Source organism: Lineus longissimus, chromosome 4 (genome assembly GCF_910592395.1).
Source record: "Lineus longissimus chromosome 4, tnLinLong1.2, whole genome shotgun sequence".
NCBI lineage: Eukaryota > Metazoa > Nemertea > Pilidiophora > Heteronemertea > Lineidae > Lineus > Lineus longissimus.
Window position 1 is genome coordinate 16,689,017 of NC_088311.1, and position 24,043 is coordinate 16,713,059.

General features: G+C 39.7%; 1 protein-coding gene across 1 annotated transcript in view; it reads right to left on the minus strand.

Moving 5' to 3' along the window:
• Window positions 1–1,371: 1,371 nt before the first annotated feature.
• The window catches only part of LOC135486204 (tetratricopeptide repeat protein 39B-like), a 51,795-nt gene continuing 29,123 nt past the window's right edge, over window positions 1,372–24,043 (minus strand). The window contains exons 15-20 of the mRNA XM_064768857.1: window positions 22,080–22,197; window positions 20,042–20,153; window positions 15,133–15,250; window positions 14,747–14,863; window positions 14,244–14,458; window positions 1,372–13,655 (exon numbers count right to left, since the gene is read on the minus strand). Coding sequence (XP_064624927.1) covers window positions 13,645–13,655; window positions 14,244–14,458; window positions 14,747–14,863; window positions 15,133–15,250; window positions 20,042–20,153; window positions 22,080–22,197 — 691 coding nt within the window. The 3' untranslated portion in view covers window positions 1,372–13,644. The remainder of the gene's footprint in view (window positions 13,656–14,243; window positions 14,459–14,746; window positions 14,864–15,132; window positions 15,251–20,041; window positions 20,154–22,079; window positions 22,198–24,043) is intronic.

Genomic DNA, 24,043 nt, shown 5'->3' on the forward strand with positions numbered 1-24,043 from the left:
CAATCTTTCTCCTTGGAAAATTCATCCACAAGAATAGTGTCCCCAAGGACAGTTCATGAAAGTCTGTCTTCTTGATCAATATTCATCCACAAGGACAGTCTATCCCCAAAGACTATTCTGGACAGTCTGTCCTCAGGGACAATTCAGGATAGTCTATCTCCTGTGACACATTTCATCCACAAGGATAGTCTCTCCCCAAGGACAATGCAGAACAATCTTTCTCTTTGGAAAATACATCCACAAGGATAGTTTGTCCCCAAGGACTATTCAGGACAGTCTATCTCATCCACAAGGATAGGTTTTCCCCATGACAAGTCAGGACAATCTGTCTCCTTGGAAAATTCACCCACAAAGAATAGTCTGTCCCCAATTACAATTCATGAAAGTCTGTCTTCTTGGACAATATTCATCCACAAAGATAGGCTGCCCCCAAAGACTATTCTAGACAGTCTGTCCCCAAGGACAATTCAGGATAGTCTATCTGCTGTGACACATTTCATCCACACGGATAGTCTCTCCCCAAGGAAAAGTCAGGACAATCTTTCTCCTTGGAAAATACATCCACAAGGATAGTCTCGTCCCCAAGGACTATTCATGAAAGTCTGTCTTCTTGGGCAATATTCATCCACAAGGACAGTCTGTCCCCAAAGACTATTCATAACAGTCTGTCTCAAAGGACAATTCAGGACATTCTGCCTCCTAGGACATTTTATCCACAAGGCTAGTCTGTCCCCAAGGACAATTCAGGACAGTCTACCTCATCCACAAGGTTAGTCTGTTCCCAAGAGAAGTAAGAACAATCTGTCTCCTTGGAAAATTCATCCACAAGGATAGTGTCCCCAAGGACAATTCATGAAAGTCTTATTGGGCAATATTCATCCACAAGGACAGTCTATCCCCTGAGACTGTTCTGGACAGTCTGTCCCCTAAGACTGTTCTTGACAGTCTGTCCCCAGAACAATTCAGGATAGTCTATCTGCTGGGACACATTTCATCCACAAGGATAGTCTCTCCCCAAGGAAAAGTCAGGACAATCTTTCTCCTTGGAAAATACATCCACAAGGATAGTCTGTCCCAAGAACAATTCATGAAAGTCTGTCTTCTTGGGCAATATTCATCAACAAGGACAGTCTGTCCCCAAAGACTCTTCAGGACAGTCTGTCTCCAAGGACAATTCATCCAGATTGATAGTCTCGTGAATTTTTTTGTTCTACAGTAGCCCACACCTGCTCCCATTCTCCCGACAGAGTCTAACATAGACATCAGCATCCATTCGATGCAAACGGAGTACACACCCAACTCATTCGCGATGACATCTACATTCAGTGCTACCAAGGCAATACGTACATATAAAAGTAGACAATAATCACATCATTAATCCTTTTATTTCAACAAAAGAATGTAGTGGACAGAATAAGTTAAACTGTGAACATACACAGATTATGTGCTTCTTTTTACAGCTTTACTACCTATTAATCTTCATTCTACATTATCAATAAGGACACCACTTGGTTCCACTTCATAATATATTTAATTCCAAATTGGGTTCTTTTCAGTGAAATATACACAATCATGATTTCAGGGGGAGCATATCTATGTTCCCCGGTACCTATGTTCCCCAGGTACCTATGTTCCCAGTACCTATGTCCGCAAAGAAAAGTGTGTTTTTTGTGATACGGTTTGTTTCCACAAATTCCTGGACCTCACAGAATGAAGTCACTGAATTCCAAGAAATTGCAATTCCCAGAAATCCCCCAAAAAGCAGAGTTTCAGTATTTTTTTTGTATTAAAAGACATTTTTACTCAGCATTATTCATTAAGGTGCACACGCCTTTGCTTTAAATTGCTACATACACTGTACCATAAAAACTATATGGGTGAACATAGGTACCTCTTGGGGGAAGATTGGTACAGGGTAACATAGGTACTGGGGAACATAGGGATGACCCGATTTGAGGGATATTGGCATGAGGAGAACTGATTTCCTCCAATATTGACCTTGTAGCCTGAAATCATTTTCATTATTAAAACATTATGAGAATACCTCCCCTTACTCATACTTTCTTATGGCTGAAAGATATATACATGTATAGCTTTATAAGTGTACCAATACTGTGTGTGAAAAGTCATTTCGTGCATAGTGATAATTTTAAAAAGCAAGTGGCCAAAGTGCACCAAACTGTTACGTGTGATATTAGCCAAAATAAAAGCAGGATTCATCTCTCACTGTAGGCTGACAAATTTTCACGGGGATTCACTTTTGCAGATTATGAAAAATACCAAATTGTGAAAAATAAAAATAAAACTTTTTGTTTTTGATTGGAAAAACCAGAGGAAATTTTGCTGATCCAGCAAAATATAAATCATGAAAATTTTAATTTGTCTTGAATTTGAAGAAAGAAAATAGCAAAATCAGAAGGCATGAAAATTTCGCAGTTTACAGTATTTGATGAAGAGAACAAAAGACTGGAAAAGGTTGTACAGCATCCCAACATACAAGTGTCAGAGTAAAGAATTATGGTTCAGAGACTTGTGACAATTTAGCAAAAAGCTTATTAATCTATTAGTGCTGAGACTGGAGACTTTTGATCCCTTTATTCTACACCTTGATTATATATATGCTAATAACTATGATAACATAATATATTGAGCAATTTTCCAAACTTTTTTTGTACAGTCTCAACTTTTAGAGTAACAGAACATGCAAATCACCCATGTGACTTTTTTTCACCCGTGGTAAAATATTGATGTTTTGGAGCAGTAATATGACCACAAGAACACATACATGTATGAATTACACACTCAGATCTACAGCAGAGCCTCCCTAACAGACAAGGACACCTCTCTATCAAAGAGAGCACTCATCAGTTCTAAGGGTGTATGTTCTTAAAGGATTACAACGTTTGTTTACCATTATGGTCGTTTCCATAAAAATGACACATACCACTGCTGTGCTGGCAGCAGAAAAAAATTATGGCTTTTGGTAGATTTGCGATTTACCAATTGCTATATTTTCCTTGTAGTATTCTCATATGAGTAATCGAGTACACATACGCTAAATTAACATGCAGCGATTGGGAAAATTGATACCCGCACCAAGTGAATACGGCTAACGCTTGAGCATACATGCATGTGGCATTCAATACGATTGACTATTGGCGTCGCTTGGCCTTAAAAAAAGGAACTAGGTATAGTTGGACCAACAGTAAATACATGCAAAACAAACATCATAACCCTTTAATAGCGATATTCTACTGTACAAAGTGATATACAAGTGGATGTCTTTAATATAGAGATTCCCTTTAATAGAGATATTCTACTGTACAAAGTGATATACAAGTGGATGTCGAAACATACCATTGCACATGTGCATCATTAAAACATTATTTAGAACAGACATAGACCATCCTTATTTTTTACCCAACACAGGTAACTATTAAAACCCCAGCCAATGGCCATACAACCCAGATGTTTTTATATACTGATTATGTGCCCAATCAATATAGCCTGTAAAAGGACAAATCAGATCTGTCTCAAAAATTTAACATTGTCTAAAAGAGGTCACCAGCTACAGACAAGGAATGCAGATCTCTGGTTTCTATTTATAAGGATGATGTCAGACAACACTTTCAATATACATTGTATACATACATATTATGTTTGGAGTGGAAAGGCTGTAAAAAAATCTGATGTTCTGACACAAGACTATACAGAAATATATACAAACACATATTTGTACAGATGGGTACATTTTCAAACTAGTCACTAAGGCAGGTATTCACTTAAAGGATGAATGGCATTATTATAAGGGCCATAGTAACCAAAATGTTGGCTGCCCATCAGTCATTTCAAGGAGTACTTCGCATCACTGAACTGCCCAAAAATTAAAAAAATCCAAAACTGATTGAATTATCACACTATTTCAATTTCAATTTTGACTGGACCATGTGGACGCACTGCGCGGAGGCTAGATTTTCACCATGAGATTACGGTGAAAACAATCGATTACCAAGGAATGCAAATAACATTGTATCATGATAGAGGGGTGGCGCATTGGTCCACCTCAGGTGCACTAATGGGCGCAGGGAAAACCTTTCCTGTGCCAGGCCACATAGGGCTAAAAATAACACATAATGTGTTTTTCTACTAAGTAATACCAATATGCACCGAAATTGGAAAATGTCAAAAACTTTCGGGAAAATAGGTAAAATGATACAGGTAAAGTGCAAATTGATGATAATACCTTTATTTCTTGAAGTGATGACCCACAGAGAATTCGTTGGAAAAAAACAGTTTTTAAAGGGGATGTACAAACAGATGGCACCCTGAAACTCGCTCAATGTTATACGCAAGCCAACAATATAAAGAAGTTGACCCTACATGTAGCGCGACGACCATACATTAACCAAATTATGAGTTTTTAAATGGCTTTGTATTATCTTCTTATGTGTAAAGCCACATATATGAACTAAAACCATCTGACATAGCCACACACTTGAAATAAACTCCTTGGACATGTAGCAGTTACCATTGACCTTTCCATTACAAGTTTAAAGGCCTACGTCGTTCGTTAAAATTTTTGAATTTCTAATTGAATTTGAAAATGTCCTATTGTGAAAATACCTACTAAATATAAATTTCAACATTGCCGTTGTGTAGACTGATATACAAATACTATGAATACCAAGTTTAAACAAATTTGTATTTACAATAACTGCACTACGGCATTGTGTATCAGTGGATTTCTATTCAACTGGACCACCAGTAATGACGAACGGCATACCCCTTTAAAGCAGATGTGACTAGCGTTGAGCAATGATGAAAAAGTAGGCATTCACTCAACTACATATATAGCATTACCCTGCCAATTACAGTTCCACAGAGGTTGTTAAAACTTCTTTGGTTGTAAACTGTAAATGTATTTTGTGTATTTTTTTCCTTCACAATATTGGGCAAGTTAAGTAGACCTAATGGTTTTTATGACTTGGAAGTCTGCCGATTCATGCTATCTTTTTTGACGTGAAGTTCAAAAGTAATATAGTGAAAAATTAACAGTTAACAATATATATAAAAGGGGGACTATAGGCAGGAGCAGAGGGGCTAATTTGACCATTTTCAGGTGACTAATAATAATATACATAGTAAGGGCCCTGGGTCATGTTAGATTCAGCACTAAATATATTCCTCGTACAAGTGTCAATCATTTCGACATACTGTGAAATGTGAGAGACCCCTATGGGGGACTTTGTGTAACTTTTATCTTGCCTGCCTAGCTGCTGCCTGTATTGTCCCTTTAAGATGTCTAAAATGACCACAGGCATGTGAAAATATGAACTCAATAGCCCCCCATCCCCCCCCCCCCCATTGACTGACAAAAAACCCTTGCTGACAAAACACATACAAGAATACTGTGTTGTCAGGAGAGTCTTTGTCAGTCGAATTCAGGGGGGGGGGGCTTTGAACTCATTTTCACGTGCCCGTGGCCAACTATAGTAATCGAAGAGAAGAAACAGCCACACAATACAAAGCCTGACGCTAAACCACAAATCATATCAGATGAAAACAAATCAAGTATTGCTGGCATACACTTCAGTTCGGAGGTGCGAGGTTCAACCCAGACGGGCATACTACCGGTCACCCCCTGGCTTATTGCTCTCACCAGTTATGCTATTGCCAAATGAATGTAGAAAGTCAGGAGACCGCAGGGCAAGATGGATTCCAATAATATTTGGTTTTCGTGTGTTGTAAGCTAAAATGTATCAACTGCATACACTACTTTACTGCTGGGATTACCATATGCTATTTCATTCCTTTCAATACTTGGCATCATTATACTGCCAAATATAAGGCTAAAAAATTTCCAAGGTTACAGGAGAAATTTTGTAGGCCTATTAATGAAAAAAAGATCTTGAACATGTTTGAAAGCGTCATCAACTTCACTGGGTGGTTAGGTAGAATTTACTGTAGAATAACAAGAACTGAACTAATAGTGGTAAAATTCCTTGAAGATTTTTGTTTACAATTTCATGACGCACGTTCTTTTATTTTCATGTCTAACTGCAACAGTTAGTTTTTTACTATAAAAGTGGACAGGAATCCAGCTTACCCTGCCCCTGGAAAAGAAACAGACCAATTCAACACACACAATTTCCAGAAGAGGAAAGCTCTTTCATAGGATATGACACTGAGGTAGTTAAAACTTGAAATACACCGACTCATAAACATTTTCAGGAATGCATGAAACTCCTACCTACGACCAAACTGATAGATAATATTCCTTGTAATAGTACAGCATAGGTCGTGCAACTTCACACATATGACAACGCACTCACTTTCCTGCGTCACAAATATATATAAGTTCAAGCTCCTTTGACCACTCAAACATGATTTCGGCGTCACTGACTTCAAATGTGGCAACTTGAGATCATGTCTTTTGACCCCGCCATCAGGCAATTCACTCTAACAGAGGAATTCATTCCTTAAGTCTACACACCTGACAAAGTGCGAATCAACCATTTCTATCCTAGTGAGACTTGGAGTAGGACTAAACCTCTTATTTTTGTCAGGAATGTATAAACTCAATCTTCTACACAGATGCCTTTTATTAGCTTTATAAAACGATGAGTCTAAAATTCCTTGCATCCTGAAAACGTCGAAGAGCTCACAAAGTCACACAGCAAGAAGCACACCAATAAGAAAATCACATCAGGAGGACACACACAGCTTACTCCGATTGGTTAAAGCAGAAATTAACACTTCATCAGAAAACCACATTGCGGCACTACACAGTGCAGCTCGTCACTGCACAGTGCAGCTACGAGCCAAATTGAATATTTGGCATGAAAATTAATAAATTTTGAGACAATAAGGTACAACCGTGAAAACAAAGCAAAGTCAGAATGCACCATAAATAACTGCCTTTACATCATACAAGCTTTATACATTATAGATATTACTTTTTACATGATAAAAATATATACCAATCAACATACATGTATCACGACAGTATTTTTTAGGCATTATACCACACCTTCAAAGTGCCTTCCCTCAACAAGAAATAAAGCAACATTAGTTCATTATCGCATCCACATCCGATAAAAAATGTCCGCATAACAAAAATTAATCCAGTCTGTATCTACATGTAGCTTGAATTTGAATTTTTTTTTGAACCCACCGAATTGCTTGAGTTTGATCTGGATGCGATTCAGTTGTGTGTCGTTTAAACGCAGCCAATCCCAACCAACCCGGTCACCAAATTACAATAGTGTGATTGTGCGGATGCAGATTTCATTACTGAAGGCCCTTTTTTTTATGTCAAAGAAGTATCTAGATCAATCTGGATTCCTTAATTTCAGTGTTGTGTCATTTCATGTGACGTTGCTTCTGTCATGTTGTGTTAGCGGAACTAATAAGAATATTTAGAAATCTTTTAAGATATACATGTTCTTCACAGTTTGCAGACAATACACCGGACAAGTACACAAATTCAAATTCTCTCAGGTTATTCAAATAATTTGTTTCTAATTGTGAAATTCTAATTTAGCTTCATAGATACAGCGAAACCTCCCTTAGCAGACACCTCTCTATTAAGGACACTAGTTTTGGTTCCAAATTGGTTGTTTCCATTCAATTTGACCTCTCTTATCAGGACACCTCTCTATTAAGGACAGCACTTGTCAGTCCCGAGGGTGTCCCTAATAGAGAGGTTCTACTGTATATCATAGATGAGGGCACTCTTTCATCTTTCATAAGAATTATTGTTAACCCTTCCAGTGTCAAGCAAGTTCTGGGAATCACATTTTCCCAAGACGATTTGGCATATGTTTACGTTTGACATTGTTGACAATCTCCTCCCTGGTCTTGCACTAATGTGCACAATTGAGCACGAGAGCTTTTAATGTTGACAGAGATAATTAGATAGCCCGTCTAAGGTTTATATTTTCATATTTTAACACGTCTATATGAAAAGTGAACCACCAAATTTTCAGCCAGGTTTGACCCATTCAAATCAAAGACCAGGTTAAACACTGCCTGCCATAACCCAAGCTAACACAGCCCTCTGCACCACCCTAATAGCCCAATGAAAACAGTGCATTATCAGGTGATTATGATGATATTACATTTAACTCTGAATTAGCTGAATGTCATCACACTAGTGTACAGCAAGAAATAGAGTCACTTTCTGAAATAATAGCTGAACTTAAACAGAAACAGGCAGAAGAGATCATTTTTGTCACCGTCCAAAGCATTAAAATGGCAGTTGTTGCAACAACAGTCTTATAGTTTGGTTCAAGATGTTCAGAAATGTTGCACATCACTCCCATTTTCACAATTGCTCTCGGAATTTCATCAAACCCTCTTCAAATTGATTATCACATCATAGCATTAAGAAGTTCATTCCGACCACAACCACTCTAGTAAAAGGCCTGATGTTCCAGCATTCGAAGTTTTACTACCCAAAATTTGCACAGGGGTTTCGCCCCATAAGTCTTACTTCCGCTACAGGTTTTAAACCCGGTGTTAATAGATCCGGAGGCTCTCCGGATATAAATAAACCCGGATATTTCTTGGTTCTTGTTCCACCACAAGCTTGCATGTCAGGTTAATATAAAGCTCGGCGACAGATGGCGATATCGAAATATTGGGCACTATTTTTCCAGCATGCACCGGGCGCACTTGTATTAAGCAATTGGCGTGCCACCTATCGCCGAATCTATACAACTTTTATATCCAGTGTCATTGGTATTCCACTACAGAAAACTCCGGTGCCGATCCGGAACTGGGTGTGAAACCCACCGATAATCGCCGGGTATAATAAACCCGGTGTTATTAGCAGTAGCTCCAGCCCTATTTAACCCGGAGATCCTGTAGTGGAATCAGAATAAACTCAGACACACACCGGAGTTTCCTGTAGTGGAAGTACCACTATAGTGTTTTCACAGACAGCCATGTTGGAGGGCAGAACAATGATTTGTCATGCCTGACCTGACTTGTTAAAATGCTGTCATGGTCTCTTGGACTTGCTTTCTTTTATCTGTTCCTCCAACATGGCTGGTGATGACGTCACGTGCAACCACTCTATTGAAGAAATGTCATGATAATTGATGTAACACAAGCTCTAGATGCTCTGTTTCTGCTGCAAATAGTGTCATCATGACACATGGTGATTGACACCTGCATTTTAAAGCATCAGGGCTCATATCCTGCACCAACTCATCATTTTCTGCAGCGGTTGTGGCCGGAATGAACTTTTGAATGGATTAAAACTCTTGGACATGATGCAACAATCAATTTGAGGTAGGTTTGACGAAAATCCGAGAGCAATTGTGAAAATGAGAGTGACATGCAACATTTCTGAACACCTTGAACCAAACTATAATTGAAAATTTCCTGACAGTCTGCGTAAATAAACCTTATATGAACAACTTCTTACAATCTCTAAGACACAATGAGAGAAGGCAAGAACTTGGAAATTGCATAAAAATAGTATTTAAAATCAACAAGAGTAAAAGAGTTTACCTAAACAATCTAATAGCTTTTGTAAAAAAAAAGAGTGTTAAATCAGTGACTACAAATATCATACAAACACAATAGACAATGATAGATATATACTCTAAAACCTCCAATACGAGGTCTGAGGCTCCGCCCCCATTAATTACAATGGTGGAGGGATTGTCAAGTGTTCGCATTGTTCTGTCAGCCAATGACGCTGATCTTGACTGTCAATCTTAAGTAATAGGCTGGGTCTCTTTTATTAGAAGAAATGGGGCTACTATAACTGGTGATGTTGATTTCGTTTCACTGTCAATGTCAGCCAAGATCAGAGCAAGATTATACCACATGCGACTGCATTGGCCCATGCCATTGATAAAAGAATAATACCAGACTTACTAACCCATCCGCATTCAAAACTATTGTAATAAATGGGGGCTGAGCCGCAGACCTTGTATTCGAGGTTTTAGAGTATGTATGCGTGTTCACATACATGTACATGTGTTTGGTCAACATTGTAAAGTTTTTGGTCAAAAAGGTCATCCCATCTCTCTGAATTATTGGGGCTCCATCAGTGTCGAACAATTGTACGCCATCATCATAGATAATGGATTCAGATTGACCAGGTTATCAGCAAAACTGAAACAATATTAAATATTCACGTATCATGTAAGCTTACTTCAAACATGACAGTGACACACGACTGAGATATTTCGTGATACGTCATTCACGTGCAGGAAATACAAATCAGTCAAGTGCTACATTTGGAAGCTGTGCATGTGAAACATCTCAACTCTATTCCCATCTCAACAATATAGACTATAGATCTTCATGAAATAAATAGGTCTCTTATGCTGGTCGTCACATTATTCATGTACAAAAACCCCTATCAACATTCTAATAACAGTGCATCTAAATGAACAACTTATTATGCCTTATACGGAGTGCCACAAAAAAACATCACATTTTCTTTATTCATTGCACCAACCTGCAGTCGCTAAAACCTAAAACTACATAAAGCCCCAATAATATACTCTAAACTCAGAAATATTGACAGACATTTTGTTTTGCGGTTTTGAGAACTTTCAATTAAAGCTTATCTTTAGTTTAGCAATTTGGACAACCCCTTAAAGGGGGACTATAGGCAGGAGCAGAGGGGCTAATTTGGCCATCTTCAGGTGACTTTATATGTACACTGTAAGGACCCTGGGTCATGTCAGAGTACCCAGACTCGGCACTAAATATTTTCCATGTACAAGCGTGAATCATTTCGCCTTACTGTGAGATGTGAGAGACCCCTACTGGCAACTTTGTGTAACTTTATCTTGCCTGCCTAGCTGCCGCCTATAATGTCCCTTTAAAACAGTAATTTTGGTTAGATTTTCTTTTTTGCGGACATACATTTTGCGATTTATTAGTAACTGATCATCTGTAAACACGAAAAAAATCCACAAAAAGATTTCAAGGTTTACAGAACATATGGTCAGAGATAGTCCTCAACACAGAAATGTATCAACACAATGGGAATATGATGGGAAAAACAGACTTAACACTGTTATGATTAAGCCCATTTAGCAACACAAAAGTCAACCTGAACCTAAATTCTGGATACCTACAGTCCTAATCACAATTGACATCCTGTAAATCGCGTCAATGGTGCATCATTGACGCGCTACCCAGAGCACAATATACATGAAAAATAGAGAGATAAGCGCTTCACTGGTGTGTCTTTGGCGTGCAACTCACGCGTACCTCATGCGTCACTAATGCGAAGTGGGACAGATGTCATTTGTGACTTGGACTGTAGTTCCAGTCCAGGCTCTTCAGTGTTACACCAATGAAATAATAATAATAATGTTGAGGTTCTTTTATAGTGCTTTCCAGATTTCCCTGCTCAGAGTGCTTTTAGGATACCATATTATTACTCCGGTCTCCACAGAAATCAATCCGGGGTTTCAACAAGCAACCAGAAGGCGCTCACCTGTACTCGACCAGTAGGGGAACCAAGTCGTGACTTAGGTCGGGAGTCGAACCTACGACCTCCTGATCATGAGGCCGACTCTCTTCCACTGCGCTACCGCTGCCCCTAACATAGACAACAATACAAAGACAAGGGACAGCACCTTTCCTTTACTCCCATAGCATTCTTAGATAATTTACTGAAGCCAGACAAATGCCAGATGAAGATGTTTAATCTACGTATTCTAGTGTCATTGGTTATACAATGTTAATATTTAGTCTTCTCACCACAGGAATTTTAGGTTCAGTTTGCAAGCATTCCGCCTCCGACGAGAATGGAACCCATCCCTTGCATGAGACTACACCGCCAGCACCAAGGGATATTGATGCTAACCACAAGCGGACAAGGCAAAATCCTCTTCCACAAAAATGATTTCCTTCCGTAAGAGGAGAGATTTACAATTTACAAATGTATGTCTATTACTTATATTCTTGCTACATATTACATTGTAATCCCCCACTTGAGTTTAATGCTAAATTGGCACAGTGCTGATGTTACCACCTTTAATTATGGTCATGATTGCTCAGTCATCCATGGCAGTTACATAATGATCCAGGTACCATTGGATAGAGGACAGACGAGGCTTTCTCATACAACCTTTGTATTTCAGGAATATTGCTCAGGATTCAGTAATCTGGATTTAAAGTTGGGTATACTTTTTTCATGGACACCCTGTATATCCCAAAACCAGGCTTTCGAACTGTGCATGGATATAGGCTTGGTAAAGTGCAACAGAATGTGCAGGGATGGCAGGGGACATCAGGCTGGAGAACAATATCACAGCAAACAAGTAAGCTTTATCAGAGAGCGGTGACAGAGACTGATCATTTTAAGGCAGAAATTGCAGGTATAAATGTCGCACGCTTTGAGGATGTTGTAGATCATAAAGCGCTTTATAATGACTTACTTTTAGTTATTTCAAACTTTTTGATCTATTGATCAGCATTATTTTTCATTTGCATCAGAATGAAGAAGTCACATTAACATAAACCACACAAATTGCACAGAATTAAAGCACAATGACACTGCACCTGTGACAGGTTCTCCTGCAAATTAGTGACGGTCCGCCACAAAGAAGCTATATTAAAGGGAGCTTATAGGCAGTAGCCAGGTAGGCAAGATAAAGTTACACAAAGTCACCAGTATGGGTCTCTCCTGTCTCACCGATCATCAAAACTATTCAGGCTTGTACGAGGAAGATATCAATAACTGAACCACACACAAACAAGTCCCCGAATTGTGCATAATTCACCTGAAGACCACCAATTTGCCCCCCTAGCTCATACCTATAGTCCCCCTTTAACCACATGTCCCTGCAAAACGCAGCCTTGGCAACATGATGTAGCGATTTTAGAAGTGACCACTGATTGTGAAAGTGAAAGCCCAGATGCAGATGCTGTGAACACTGTTTTTCACAGCAAACACGTGATCTTTCACTCGCATGTCGCTGCGACTGCTGATTGTCACAGCATTAAATGAGCAATCTGTCACTTGCAGGTCACCAATCTGATATTTTGATTGCAGGCACCTGTAATGACCACAACAAACAAAGTCGCAGCGACAAAAATTGCTTATTTATGGGGTGCTTAAAGAGATCCAGTCGTGGCTCAAGTCTTAATTTAGACTAACTAAACGTAGTCAAAATAACTATATTGGTGATTACCTCTTATGCAGTTCATTGACTGGAGTCAGTAATGTTATGCAACATTATGCAATGTTACCAAGATTCCCAGCTCACATTATCAACAACCTGAGGGGAATTTGAAACTGCTAAGTTTCATCAATGGAAGCTTATTCCCGCCTTTGGTTTTAATCGGGCCGTTCAAAACTCCCCATTTTTATAAGCGTTCCCCTACAGGTTTCCTTTAAGAGTAACTTATAATTTTCTAAACGTGAGCAGTAAAACGTATTGAGTAAGTGTGGAACAAACAGTATTTGTGATATATATGTGCCAGATGAAGAATCAGAGTTTTGCCAAGTTTCTCAAGGTATAGACATGACTTTGGAACTTTATCAAACAAAGACCGCATCCTTGAAACATTCCTGTGATCACCAGGTGTCTAAATCATGGGTGCGCAGGCCCCCTCACCAGATATAATCTCACCTGCAAATATCATGGGTTTGTTATGTTTCTATGATATTCCTGTAAAAAGATAGAGGGCGTAATGAAATTCATGACAATGTAATCTCGAACATAAAATGATACCTTTGCCCATGCGACAGGGGAGGTATTGAAGAAGGAGTGGTACAGGCATTATCCAAGGTTTGGTTAAAAACAGCAAAAAAGGGCAGGCAAGGCATGCCCATGCAACCTTGCATTCATTCTTTAAATGGTGGATAGATTTTAAATGAAAACAAATAATTGACAGTAATCAAGTAACTGACTTAAAATATCATCTTTATACCAACTTTGAATGTTTGCAGACGCTTTCGCACTTTTTGGATATTCAACAAGACCCTTGTAGAGTCTGATAATCTCATATTAGTCTGAATATTATACATCAATACATTCCTTTTGAAGTTCGTTCCGGACAAAAACAGCCAATAATTCAAACAGAATAAAATACTGTAACGAAATGATTATCAGGAATTGATCTGGCAAAGCTGTGATTATATGTCATAGCTTTCTCCTAAAAAATTTTTGACGGATAGCTAAACTTATCCAATCATCAAAGAGATGTTTCTTTGTGTACGAAGGGAGAAGACGAATTGCTTGAAAGTGAATGTGCACCTGGGGAATCTGGTGTTTGGGCTGTAGGGGTGGTCGGCATACTGCTCGGCAACGAACGCGCCTCCTCCACTGGGGTGCCAGGCTGTGACGTGGTCTCCATGCCATTGAAGTCTGCGGTGTTTCCCTCGCCTTTCTTCAAAGCCTTTATCTTGAGGTGAGCGGAATGGATACGAAAGTGTAGTCGTGATTCCAGCGAATATCCTTTGTACCCGGTCCTAGAAATGGAAGAAGTGAACAATTGTCAGATAGAGAAGAGGTTTTTAAAATGCTTGGTCGTACAAAGAGATCTTCATACAGTACGATTTTCATACATAACAAAGTGGTTTTTTGAGGACCATGTCTGTACCAGAAGACCAGGACAAGTTACTTGTGTGAGAAATGAAAAATACATGGACAAATCTCTTTATTATAAAGCAATATTCAGAGTACTCAAGTTGATCTTCCGTCTGCGTTCGTATTCACGGAAAGTGCATATAGCAGTGCAGTTTCAAAACAAGACTTACTTGACATGGTCGAGCAGTTTCTTTGCATTGTCATATTGCTCATCATCTAGCATCATGAAGGCAAGTTCGGCTTGGGCATACGGTGAGAGGTACGGGTCTTGTTTCAACTTTTTCTCACTGCAACAAGAGATATTTGAATTAGCATCAAGGCAACTTTGACATGGGCTGGCTACAGTTCTGCTAAAGAATTCCTATTGTAGCCATCAACACAGAATATGAAAAGCAAGGTGCTGCATGAACTTTGCATTTTATTAGAGAGACAAGTACATGACCTTAGACATTTTAGAATAAAGTCTTTACAATAGAACCATCTCAAGGGGACTTTCCCTCCAGTGACTTTTATAAAATCCAAGTCTTCGAACAAAACTACAAAAATTTTCACTTACTTGTCAGCAATCTCCCTGAAGCACATCTCCGCCTGAAAGCTCCGTCCCAGGTGACGCAGGCAGACCCCCTTCAGGATCAGGCACAGGCAGTAGTCGTCTTCAAAGAACTCGTACGAATCTAAAATCAAGAGTGCACTATGGAGTGATTTGTTGTTGATGTGTTCATCGTAATCAGCCTAAACCCACCACGGGTTGGTTCAGACAAGGCTAGTACAAAATGAGTGAAGTCCCTTTTAGACGGGGTGACCAGCTTCGATTCAGATGAGGCCAGTTGATTTGTGTCGAGGGTGATGGCGGCGTTGGCTGATTCTTAAGAATTTTGTCGACCTTCTAATATATCTCAAAGATCAGCAAACACTAGCTCACCTGCCAGCACCCGACTTCTTTAGAGGTATATTTCGACTTTGTTTTGACACTGTATGACCTGCTGGCATAACCCAGCTTAACCAGTCTCTTGGCTACCACCTTAAAACATTTTGTTGCAGTGTTTAGTCCTATATAGGGTTCTTTAATGACTTTAGATTTGGTACTCATCCGTAATCTCTAAAAGAAGGCTCGTCTCTTCACCAGACCAACCCCCCCCCCAAGCCCCCTGATACTAATTTGCACTCTTGCTGTGGCCATAACATCAACGTGAAATATGAAATGAATAACAAAAGTGCAAACCAGCCTGGCAAGTTCACATAAATGACAACTTGAACCCGCCTTACCAGACCTGAACCCACGCCATTATCAGACTGCAGTTGTGAAAAGTCTCAGTTCAGTTAATGGTCCAATCTGCACTGAATTTAGGACAACCTAGAACAAATTGCAACTAAAGGTTTTTGTTATCAATTTGTTCATGGGATTACCTTCTACAACACATTCAAAATATAAGGTCAGTTTGGGCTTCAGTTTGGGCTTGTTAAACCCTATTTAAACGGTGCTTTTTTAATCTGAGCCGGTTTCAATCCAGATCAAACAAGCCCCTTGTAAATAGGCTTAATAGTTTTATCATCTATAGATGATACATGTATGAAAGAAAAACCTGCCCAATGTTAGCTGTCATGAAAACAAAATAAACAGTAAAATGAAATGAAATACCGAGGCCCCCTACTCATTCGGATTGGGCAGATTGGAGCAGCATACGTGACCTGTCATAGTAAAACCAGGTGCGTTGCACAGAAGATGAGCCTAAATGACTCCAAGGGACAATGGAAGAAATTGATTTACTCATATTTCACAAAAGGCAGACAACAGTGAAATGAACAACCATTCCGTCTCAACCTGCCAAGCTCAGAGCAACCAGCGCCTGGTTTTGCTGTGATGGGTCACGTAAGATTCTTCATCTTGGAAAAGCTTGAAGACTGCAGGAGCCAATATACAGTGGGAGTTTTAGCAAGGTTTGTAGTCTTATTTAGAATGAGGTAGTATGTGTTAGTAGTACCAAAGGGTCAAGACAAAATGCAACATAAACACCAGTCCTGGCCAAAATGCAAAAATCCAATAGAATTCACTGACCATGTGAAGCATGTCTAAGGATTCCATGATATCATGCACATTAGTTTTTGGAGAGATGACAAGAAATGGCCAAGACCAATATCTGTTACAGTGGTCAATGGAGAGACCACCCGACACAAATTGTGATCAGGAATCCTGACAGGAAATGACCGAATTTTGTGGGATGGCTGGTCCCTGGCTGGGATGGGGTTGAATATGCACTGGGATCCTAGCCCGTGTGCACCCAATCCCTCTACACGGCACCTCCCTCAACCCACATCACTATCCCACTGAGACATGAATCAATAGGGTAACCTGTTGTTTAGTTATGGTCAGTATCACTGAATCCAGAGTATCAACCATAATGGCTATTGTGAATAATGGCAGTGCTGAAAATCATAACAAACCGTCTGCTAATTATCCCAACTGACAATGAGCAACAGAATAGGACCATTGAACCGAGGCATTTGCAGTTTTTCAACTTCTTCACGTTTTCAAAAAGTGCCACCTACAGGCCAAACTATCAATGAAACTTTGCCTGAAGGCAATGCCAATGGAGGTATTGGGATGGATAACACGATAAAATTTCTTTGCGATAACTGCAGCAATGCTCGAGCTAGAACAAGTTCCAGATGATAAAATCCAAGAAACCTGCTGGCAGCTTTGTTGAATTGAGGTGATGGCACTGTACAATCGAAAAGAAAGTTCCCCAATAAGCCATCAATAATCGGGACCACCCAACCAAGGTATTTGCAGTTATTCGACTTCTTTGTGTTTTCATGAAGAGCCAAAAACAGGTCGAACTGTCAGTTGAAGTGCGCAAAAAACCAATCCCATGCGAGGTATTTGGATGGATAACATGATCATAAATATTGCAATACAGCTAGTACCAGAACTACTTAGTTAGTATCGTGTCGTACTTAGGCTTCATGTAGAGATCGCTTCATTCATGTCGTATCGTATTGTCTTCTGATACAACAAGCCCGAATCGTACTTCGATTTCTATTGGCTCGTACTATATATTTTATCGGACAGTACTATGATTTTTCCGGGTCGTGTGCTGGTTTCTCTTGGACCATATCGCAAAAATTCATTGCATGGTACGCATACAATATGATACAGTCCTCGGATCACTGTCGGTTCCTACTCAGACCGTACAGCTCAAAAACGATACATAGTTCTCGTACTAGCAGTAGCTGCAAAATTGTTTGAACTAGAGCACTGATGTATCTTAGAAGAATCTATCGTGGGACATCCATTATATGATAGCATTATAGAATGTATGATGGTAGAGCTGATGCAAAATGTGGTTTGTGACAAACGTGGGCCCATCATAGATTCCACCATGGGCCCATCATAGATTCCACCATGGGCCCATCATAGATTCCACCATGGACCATCATAGATTCTACCATGGGCCCATCATAGATTCTTCCATGGGCCCATCATAGATTCTTCAATGGGCCCATCATAGATTCTACCATGGGCCCATCATAGATTCCACCATGGGCCCATCATAGATTCCACCATGGGCCCATCATAGATTCTTCCATGGGCCCATCATAGATTCTAACATGGGCCCATCATAGATTCTACCATGGGCCCATCATAGATTCTTCCATGGGCCCATCATAGATTCCACCATGGGCCCATCATAGATTCCACCATGGGCCCATCATAGATTCTTCCATGGGCCCATCATAGATTCTAACATGGGCCCATCATAGATTCTACCATGGGCCCATCATAGATTCTTCCATGGGCCCATCATAGATTCTACCATGGGCCCATCATAGATTCTATCATGGGCCCATCATAGATTCCACCATGGGTCCATCATAGATTCTACCATGGGCCCATCATAGATTCTACCATGGGCCCATCATAGATTCTATCATGGAAACATAATTGGCCTGTATTTGGTCTTGGTTTACAGATATGCAGATAACTAATCATGAAAGCAAACAAAATTTGAATAGAAAAGGATGTGCTCATTCAGATGTGCCATGCCATCACATTCCAGAACACATGAAAGAAATTAGAGGAAATACATTACACGTTTGATTAATAATATGATTTTTGATAGCCTCCACAAGTACATCTCTGTTCAAACATGGATCACATCAATGAAGCACTATAGAAAGCACAGGCAGGACTATGTTTAATTATAATTATACTTCTAAAATGAATTTCACGAGCAAATTTGTTCGGTGCAGGAGATTCTTAATTCTAAAACACCTTGGTTGCCTCATTTTGGCGGCAGCAGTTATGGTTAGGCAGTCATAACCGAATGGGTGGGTGCAAAAAATCTCGGCAATCAAAATGTCATTTCAGGATATCAGTTTTTGGTGTTTTAGAATATTAACTGGAATCTCAAGGTACTGATTGTCTCACCAAACACCACTCAGGGGGAGCTGTAATTTCGCCAAAAACCTAAGCTTCCGCCTTGTCTTAGTCTACATTGTACAGGTGGTGATTATTGAGGCAACGAATACACCTCCAGTTCTGCACGAATTCCTCAAACTAAATTTATTTAGTTCAATCAACAAAGGACACGGATAAGGAAAAATAAGATTAAGAAAACAGAAATGGACAACAAAGACGGCACACACAGATAGCTACCAGGTACCTTTACAACTTTTAATCTTTTCCATTTCCGTCTCAATTATTCCCAATATTTTGTGGACAAGGGACGCCCTCTTTCCGATTATTGTAAAATTGTTGCGAACGAATAAGAGTTCCTGGAGTGGCAAGAAGAACACCGAAAGCATTATCTGGTGCTAAGAACATGGGCACATATATACAGGGTGTCACAAAATATATACCAATTTTTCATCAGTGAGAATTCTTTTAGAATACATGCTTTTTGATGGAATATTTTTCCTTTCAAAATAACTTCTTCGGAGAGCATCAGATGAAAAGTTGGTACATATGAAGCAAAATTGCAGCCTCCGCCTGCTTTGATATCATAATTTGTATTTCAATTCTTTATTCTTCATTCTTGCTTCCAGCTAAAAACAAACATTCTGTTATGCAAGAATGAAAGCCTTTAAGCACCTCGCAAACAAGCAACTTTTGTCGCTATGACCTGCGATCATGATTGCACTAGAGACAAAAGCCTCCCAGTTGCAGTTGTCATTGCAGGTGCCAGCAACAAGAATCGGTGACTGCTGCAACCATTTGGTCAATATCAAACCTTATGACAACCCATTTTACCTGCACTGCAGCCATGTTTTTTGCTAATTGCAGCAACAATTGTCACACGTTGCAGCGACAACAATTACTCATTTGTGGGGTGCTCTAGCGGACATCACATCCAAAATACTTGTTTTGAAGGAGGAGACTGCAAAATGCCTTAGTTTGTGATAACAATAAAAAGATTGTGCTGCTTGACCAAGCATACCATCATGCACTAACGTAAAGCACTGACCTTTATTCTGGAGCACCTCTTGAATAGTTTTTTCAATGCTAGCCATCATCGGCTCGAGCAGATGCATCTTTTTGCCAATAATTGAAAAGCCATTCCACACATAGATTAACTCCTGTCGAAAACAAGTAAACGCTCAGTCCCTTTATGTCAAGGGATTTATCACTTCTGAGCTTTTCCACCACCGATATAAAGCATATTTTAGGAGAAAAATGCCAAGAGTACAGTAACCCTTTCACTGCCAACTGCAACTGTGGTCGAATATGAGAGCTACATGTAGCAGCTACTCTGAACCTATAATGGTAACCCCTGCCCAAATCTTTAACTTCTGGTATGGTTTTTAACTCTTTAATGCTGCAGACCGAGTGTACTCGGTTGCCAGTTCAGTCCCCTGCAACGCACACCGGGTTCCCTCGGTTGAACCATTCCCTTACAACTCCAGCGATCTCCGCCCAACGATCTTTTGGAAATTGATCGAGGCGCTATCTGATATCATCTGCAAGAACTAATTATTCATTTTGGGAGTGAAGTTGAGGTGTTCAGTGGAAGATAGGCCAAAATGGCGGGAGAATTCAGCAACCAATTTTCAGTGGCTGAAGTGCTTGCAGTGTACATTGACTAAAACAATCATAGTCTAAAAACAAAGCCATAAATAAGTTCGAATGATTGCTCAAGGGCTGTGATTGGTAACCTCCCAAAATGAGATAAATTTCTGAAATTCAAGTAATTTGTTGAACATAATGAGCTTCCACCAATTATTTCTGTTTTGGACAAGGCAGCAAAATTTGAATTTATCATTGGAATGGCAACTTTTTTGCTACTTTACATATCTTGGATTGCTATGCAGTAAATTGAAGAAGACACAAAGAGCTTCAAGATGATGTATGATTGATATAAGCACTTTAGAGCAACATTGCTTGTTAAATATTTTGGTTGAAAATTGCTTTTTTTCGGTTATATAATTATGTTTCGGTTTTTCTGTTAAAAATTCTTTCTTTGCGACTTTTAATTTTCGCAAATCTAGGAATACATAGGCTAATTTCGAAAGTCGCAAAAATAAATTGCCCACAAAAATAAATTGCCCGCCAAAATTTGGCTGTTTACCGTATCTTGGAAAAAAGATGAGTTAAGCAGTCTACTGGCAGAGAAACGGTTAAGGCACCACTAGTGTGTGATGTAGAATAAAAGCGACAAGCACATAAGTACTTTGTAAATTGTCATCCTTAAAGGGGTACGCCGTTTGTAATCACTTGTGGTCCAGTTAAAAAGAAATCTGCCAGTACACAATGCCGTAGTGCAGTTATTATGAATACGAATTTGTATAAACGTGGTATTCATAGTACATTGTATTTGTATATCAGTCTACACAGTGGCAATGTTGAAATTTATTTATTTAGTATGTATTTCCGCAATTGGTCATTTTTAAAAATTCAATTACAAATTCGAAATTTTTAACAAACGGCATAGGCCTTCAATATTTTCATAGTTTACAATTTTTGACAAATTTGTTGCCCAATGTGTTATTTTTATAGCAGATTATAAAGATCATTGGATTAAACACAAACCAGTAGCTCAATTAAAAATATTTCAATAGAACACATGCATAAAAGGTGGCAGTGCAAGTAAATTGCAATCAAATTATATGAAACAGCACCAAAGGTACCAGGTGTAAAAAACACATGATATACTTTTAAATATGAATCTCATCTACCGAATCAAATCTGAGTATTATGTAGCTGAGACGCGACCTTTATATGTGATATCACTTTGAGTGCACAATTCATTGACTGACTCATCAAAAATGTCCGTTTTTTGTCACGCACTTCTATTGAGGGTGTTTGTGATGACTTCAGAAGTGATCCAAGTTCTTGGATAAGCTGGCTGCATCGTCAAGGTGTTCTGGCACAGGCTAGAACACTGTATTGACATTGAAGGAGAACCTGCTGAAAGAAGCAGATTACCCCTAAATCCCCAAACTACTGCTTCATGAAGATAACAAACCAGGTGACTCAACTAAAATATGAAAGGTGATGTTCCTTACCAGTGCTGGAAGGGTGAGTCTGTTACCCTGTTTGACAAAACGTTGGGCTTTCTTCACAGCAAACTTCTCAATGGGCAGAGATTTACCAGCAATCTTCTGTTTCAGGACTGGAATGCGGCTGGAAGTGATAATAACAACAGCATGACTTAAAGGGGAACCTGCAAGTGTCTATATTTTTAGAACAACACATTAAGCATTTCCCTAGGGAGGACTTCAATAACAAGAGGCCCAAGGGCCTGGCGCTCAGCTGAGTTGTTGCTGCGTTGTTCGTATATATTACATTACTCGTCAAACTCTACTAAACTAAGGACTCAAAGCCTAAGGATATTAGCTTCTGGATGTGTAACAGTGAATTACGGTAGACTGGCGCAATCTACTTCAAGCAAGCTCCACCCTTGCAATGTGTGCGCAAACAGATAACCTAACCTATATTGGACCATCAATTCTACACACAGCAACATGATTCATCCTCAGCTGTTACCATGATGATGATGATGATGATCCTTTTTGCAAATTGGTCGTCTTCTGTCTTTCTTCCATACTTCAGTTCCACCGGATGTAGTCTGCCCTTGTGGAGGGATCCTTTCAGCACCGGGACACAAGAATCCATGCGAATTGAATCACATGGAGAGACTAGCCCAATCACCCGCTTTTGGCTGGGTAGAAATGGGTAAATCTCGCAGACTGGACCTTAAACTCTACTGCCGACGTGTGAGGCCGGTCTGACAGATGAGTAAGTGGGGTCCACCTAATGCAGAAGGCACCAGTTTCCCTAACTAAAAGGGTAACATTAACAAAATGCTCTACCCAGCTCTATTATTGCCTAAAGGCCTGTGTACACTAGTAAAATATTAGCAACATTTTTACATTTCCAGTTGCAACAAATGTTGCAAAAATGTTGCGTAGTGTGTACAGAGCAAAACGCGTCTTACAACATGTTGTAAAATTGTTGCAAATTAAATGCAATGCAATTCTTTGTTGCATGTTGTAAAAATGTTGCAAACTCTTCAGCCAATCAGAAATAAGATTTGCGTCATGTGATCTACCGGAGTTCATGTGACTTGAACAAGAAGCAGGTATAGCAACTCTCAAGTGAGTGTCTTGCTTCGTAGGGTGATGAAACCTTTTCTAGAAGTTTTTGTATGACGGCTTGTCAGTCAGCCGCAACTCCTTTAGGCTGCGTATCCATAGGCTGTTCCGTGCCCTGCACAACATTCCCTTTTTACCGCCTGGCGCGCCACACGGACAATGAACCTTCGTTGGTGTTATTGATCGTTCCCATAGGTTATGCCGTGTCACATTGCGGGCATATATGCACTGTGGATTGGGAATATAGGCCCATATTGGGATTGAACATGTCCATTCTTTTGTGAGTGAACAACACGGAAGCAATGTCTGAGGCGAAATTAATTCAAGAGGTTCATCAACGGGAACTACTCTGGGACCCCGAAACTGATGATTATCATAACAAGCACGAACCTGTAATTTGTTGCTTAAAAGTCAGGTTTTATATACATGTACATGTACATGTCAATTTGATGTTGCAAGTGAAAATACAAGTTACTTGTATTTTCATTTTCAATATTCATAAGAAATTGTCTTCTGAAATAATGACAGCGTGCGGATAAACGCGATTGACCGCTGCGAAATGAGGACTACAAAGGCCTACATGACTAAAAAGGAATATCCAATGGAGACTCAGGGCATAGTGCCAGGTCACAAGGCTGTTACGCCATAACGCCACACTACACAAGGGCATACCCTATGGATACGCGGCCTTAACAGGCCGTGGTATGCCCCATCATCCACCCTCATTTTGATCCAGGGCCTGGTCCATATTCTCTTTGGTTATTTCGCCGCCTCTTCCGTCTCTCAACAATGACAGCTAAAATTGCTGCAGAAGCACTCAAAACACATCTTCTCTCCTTGGAATCATCCATTTTCCCTCCAAAATACCTATTTCC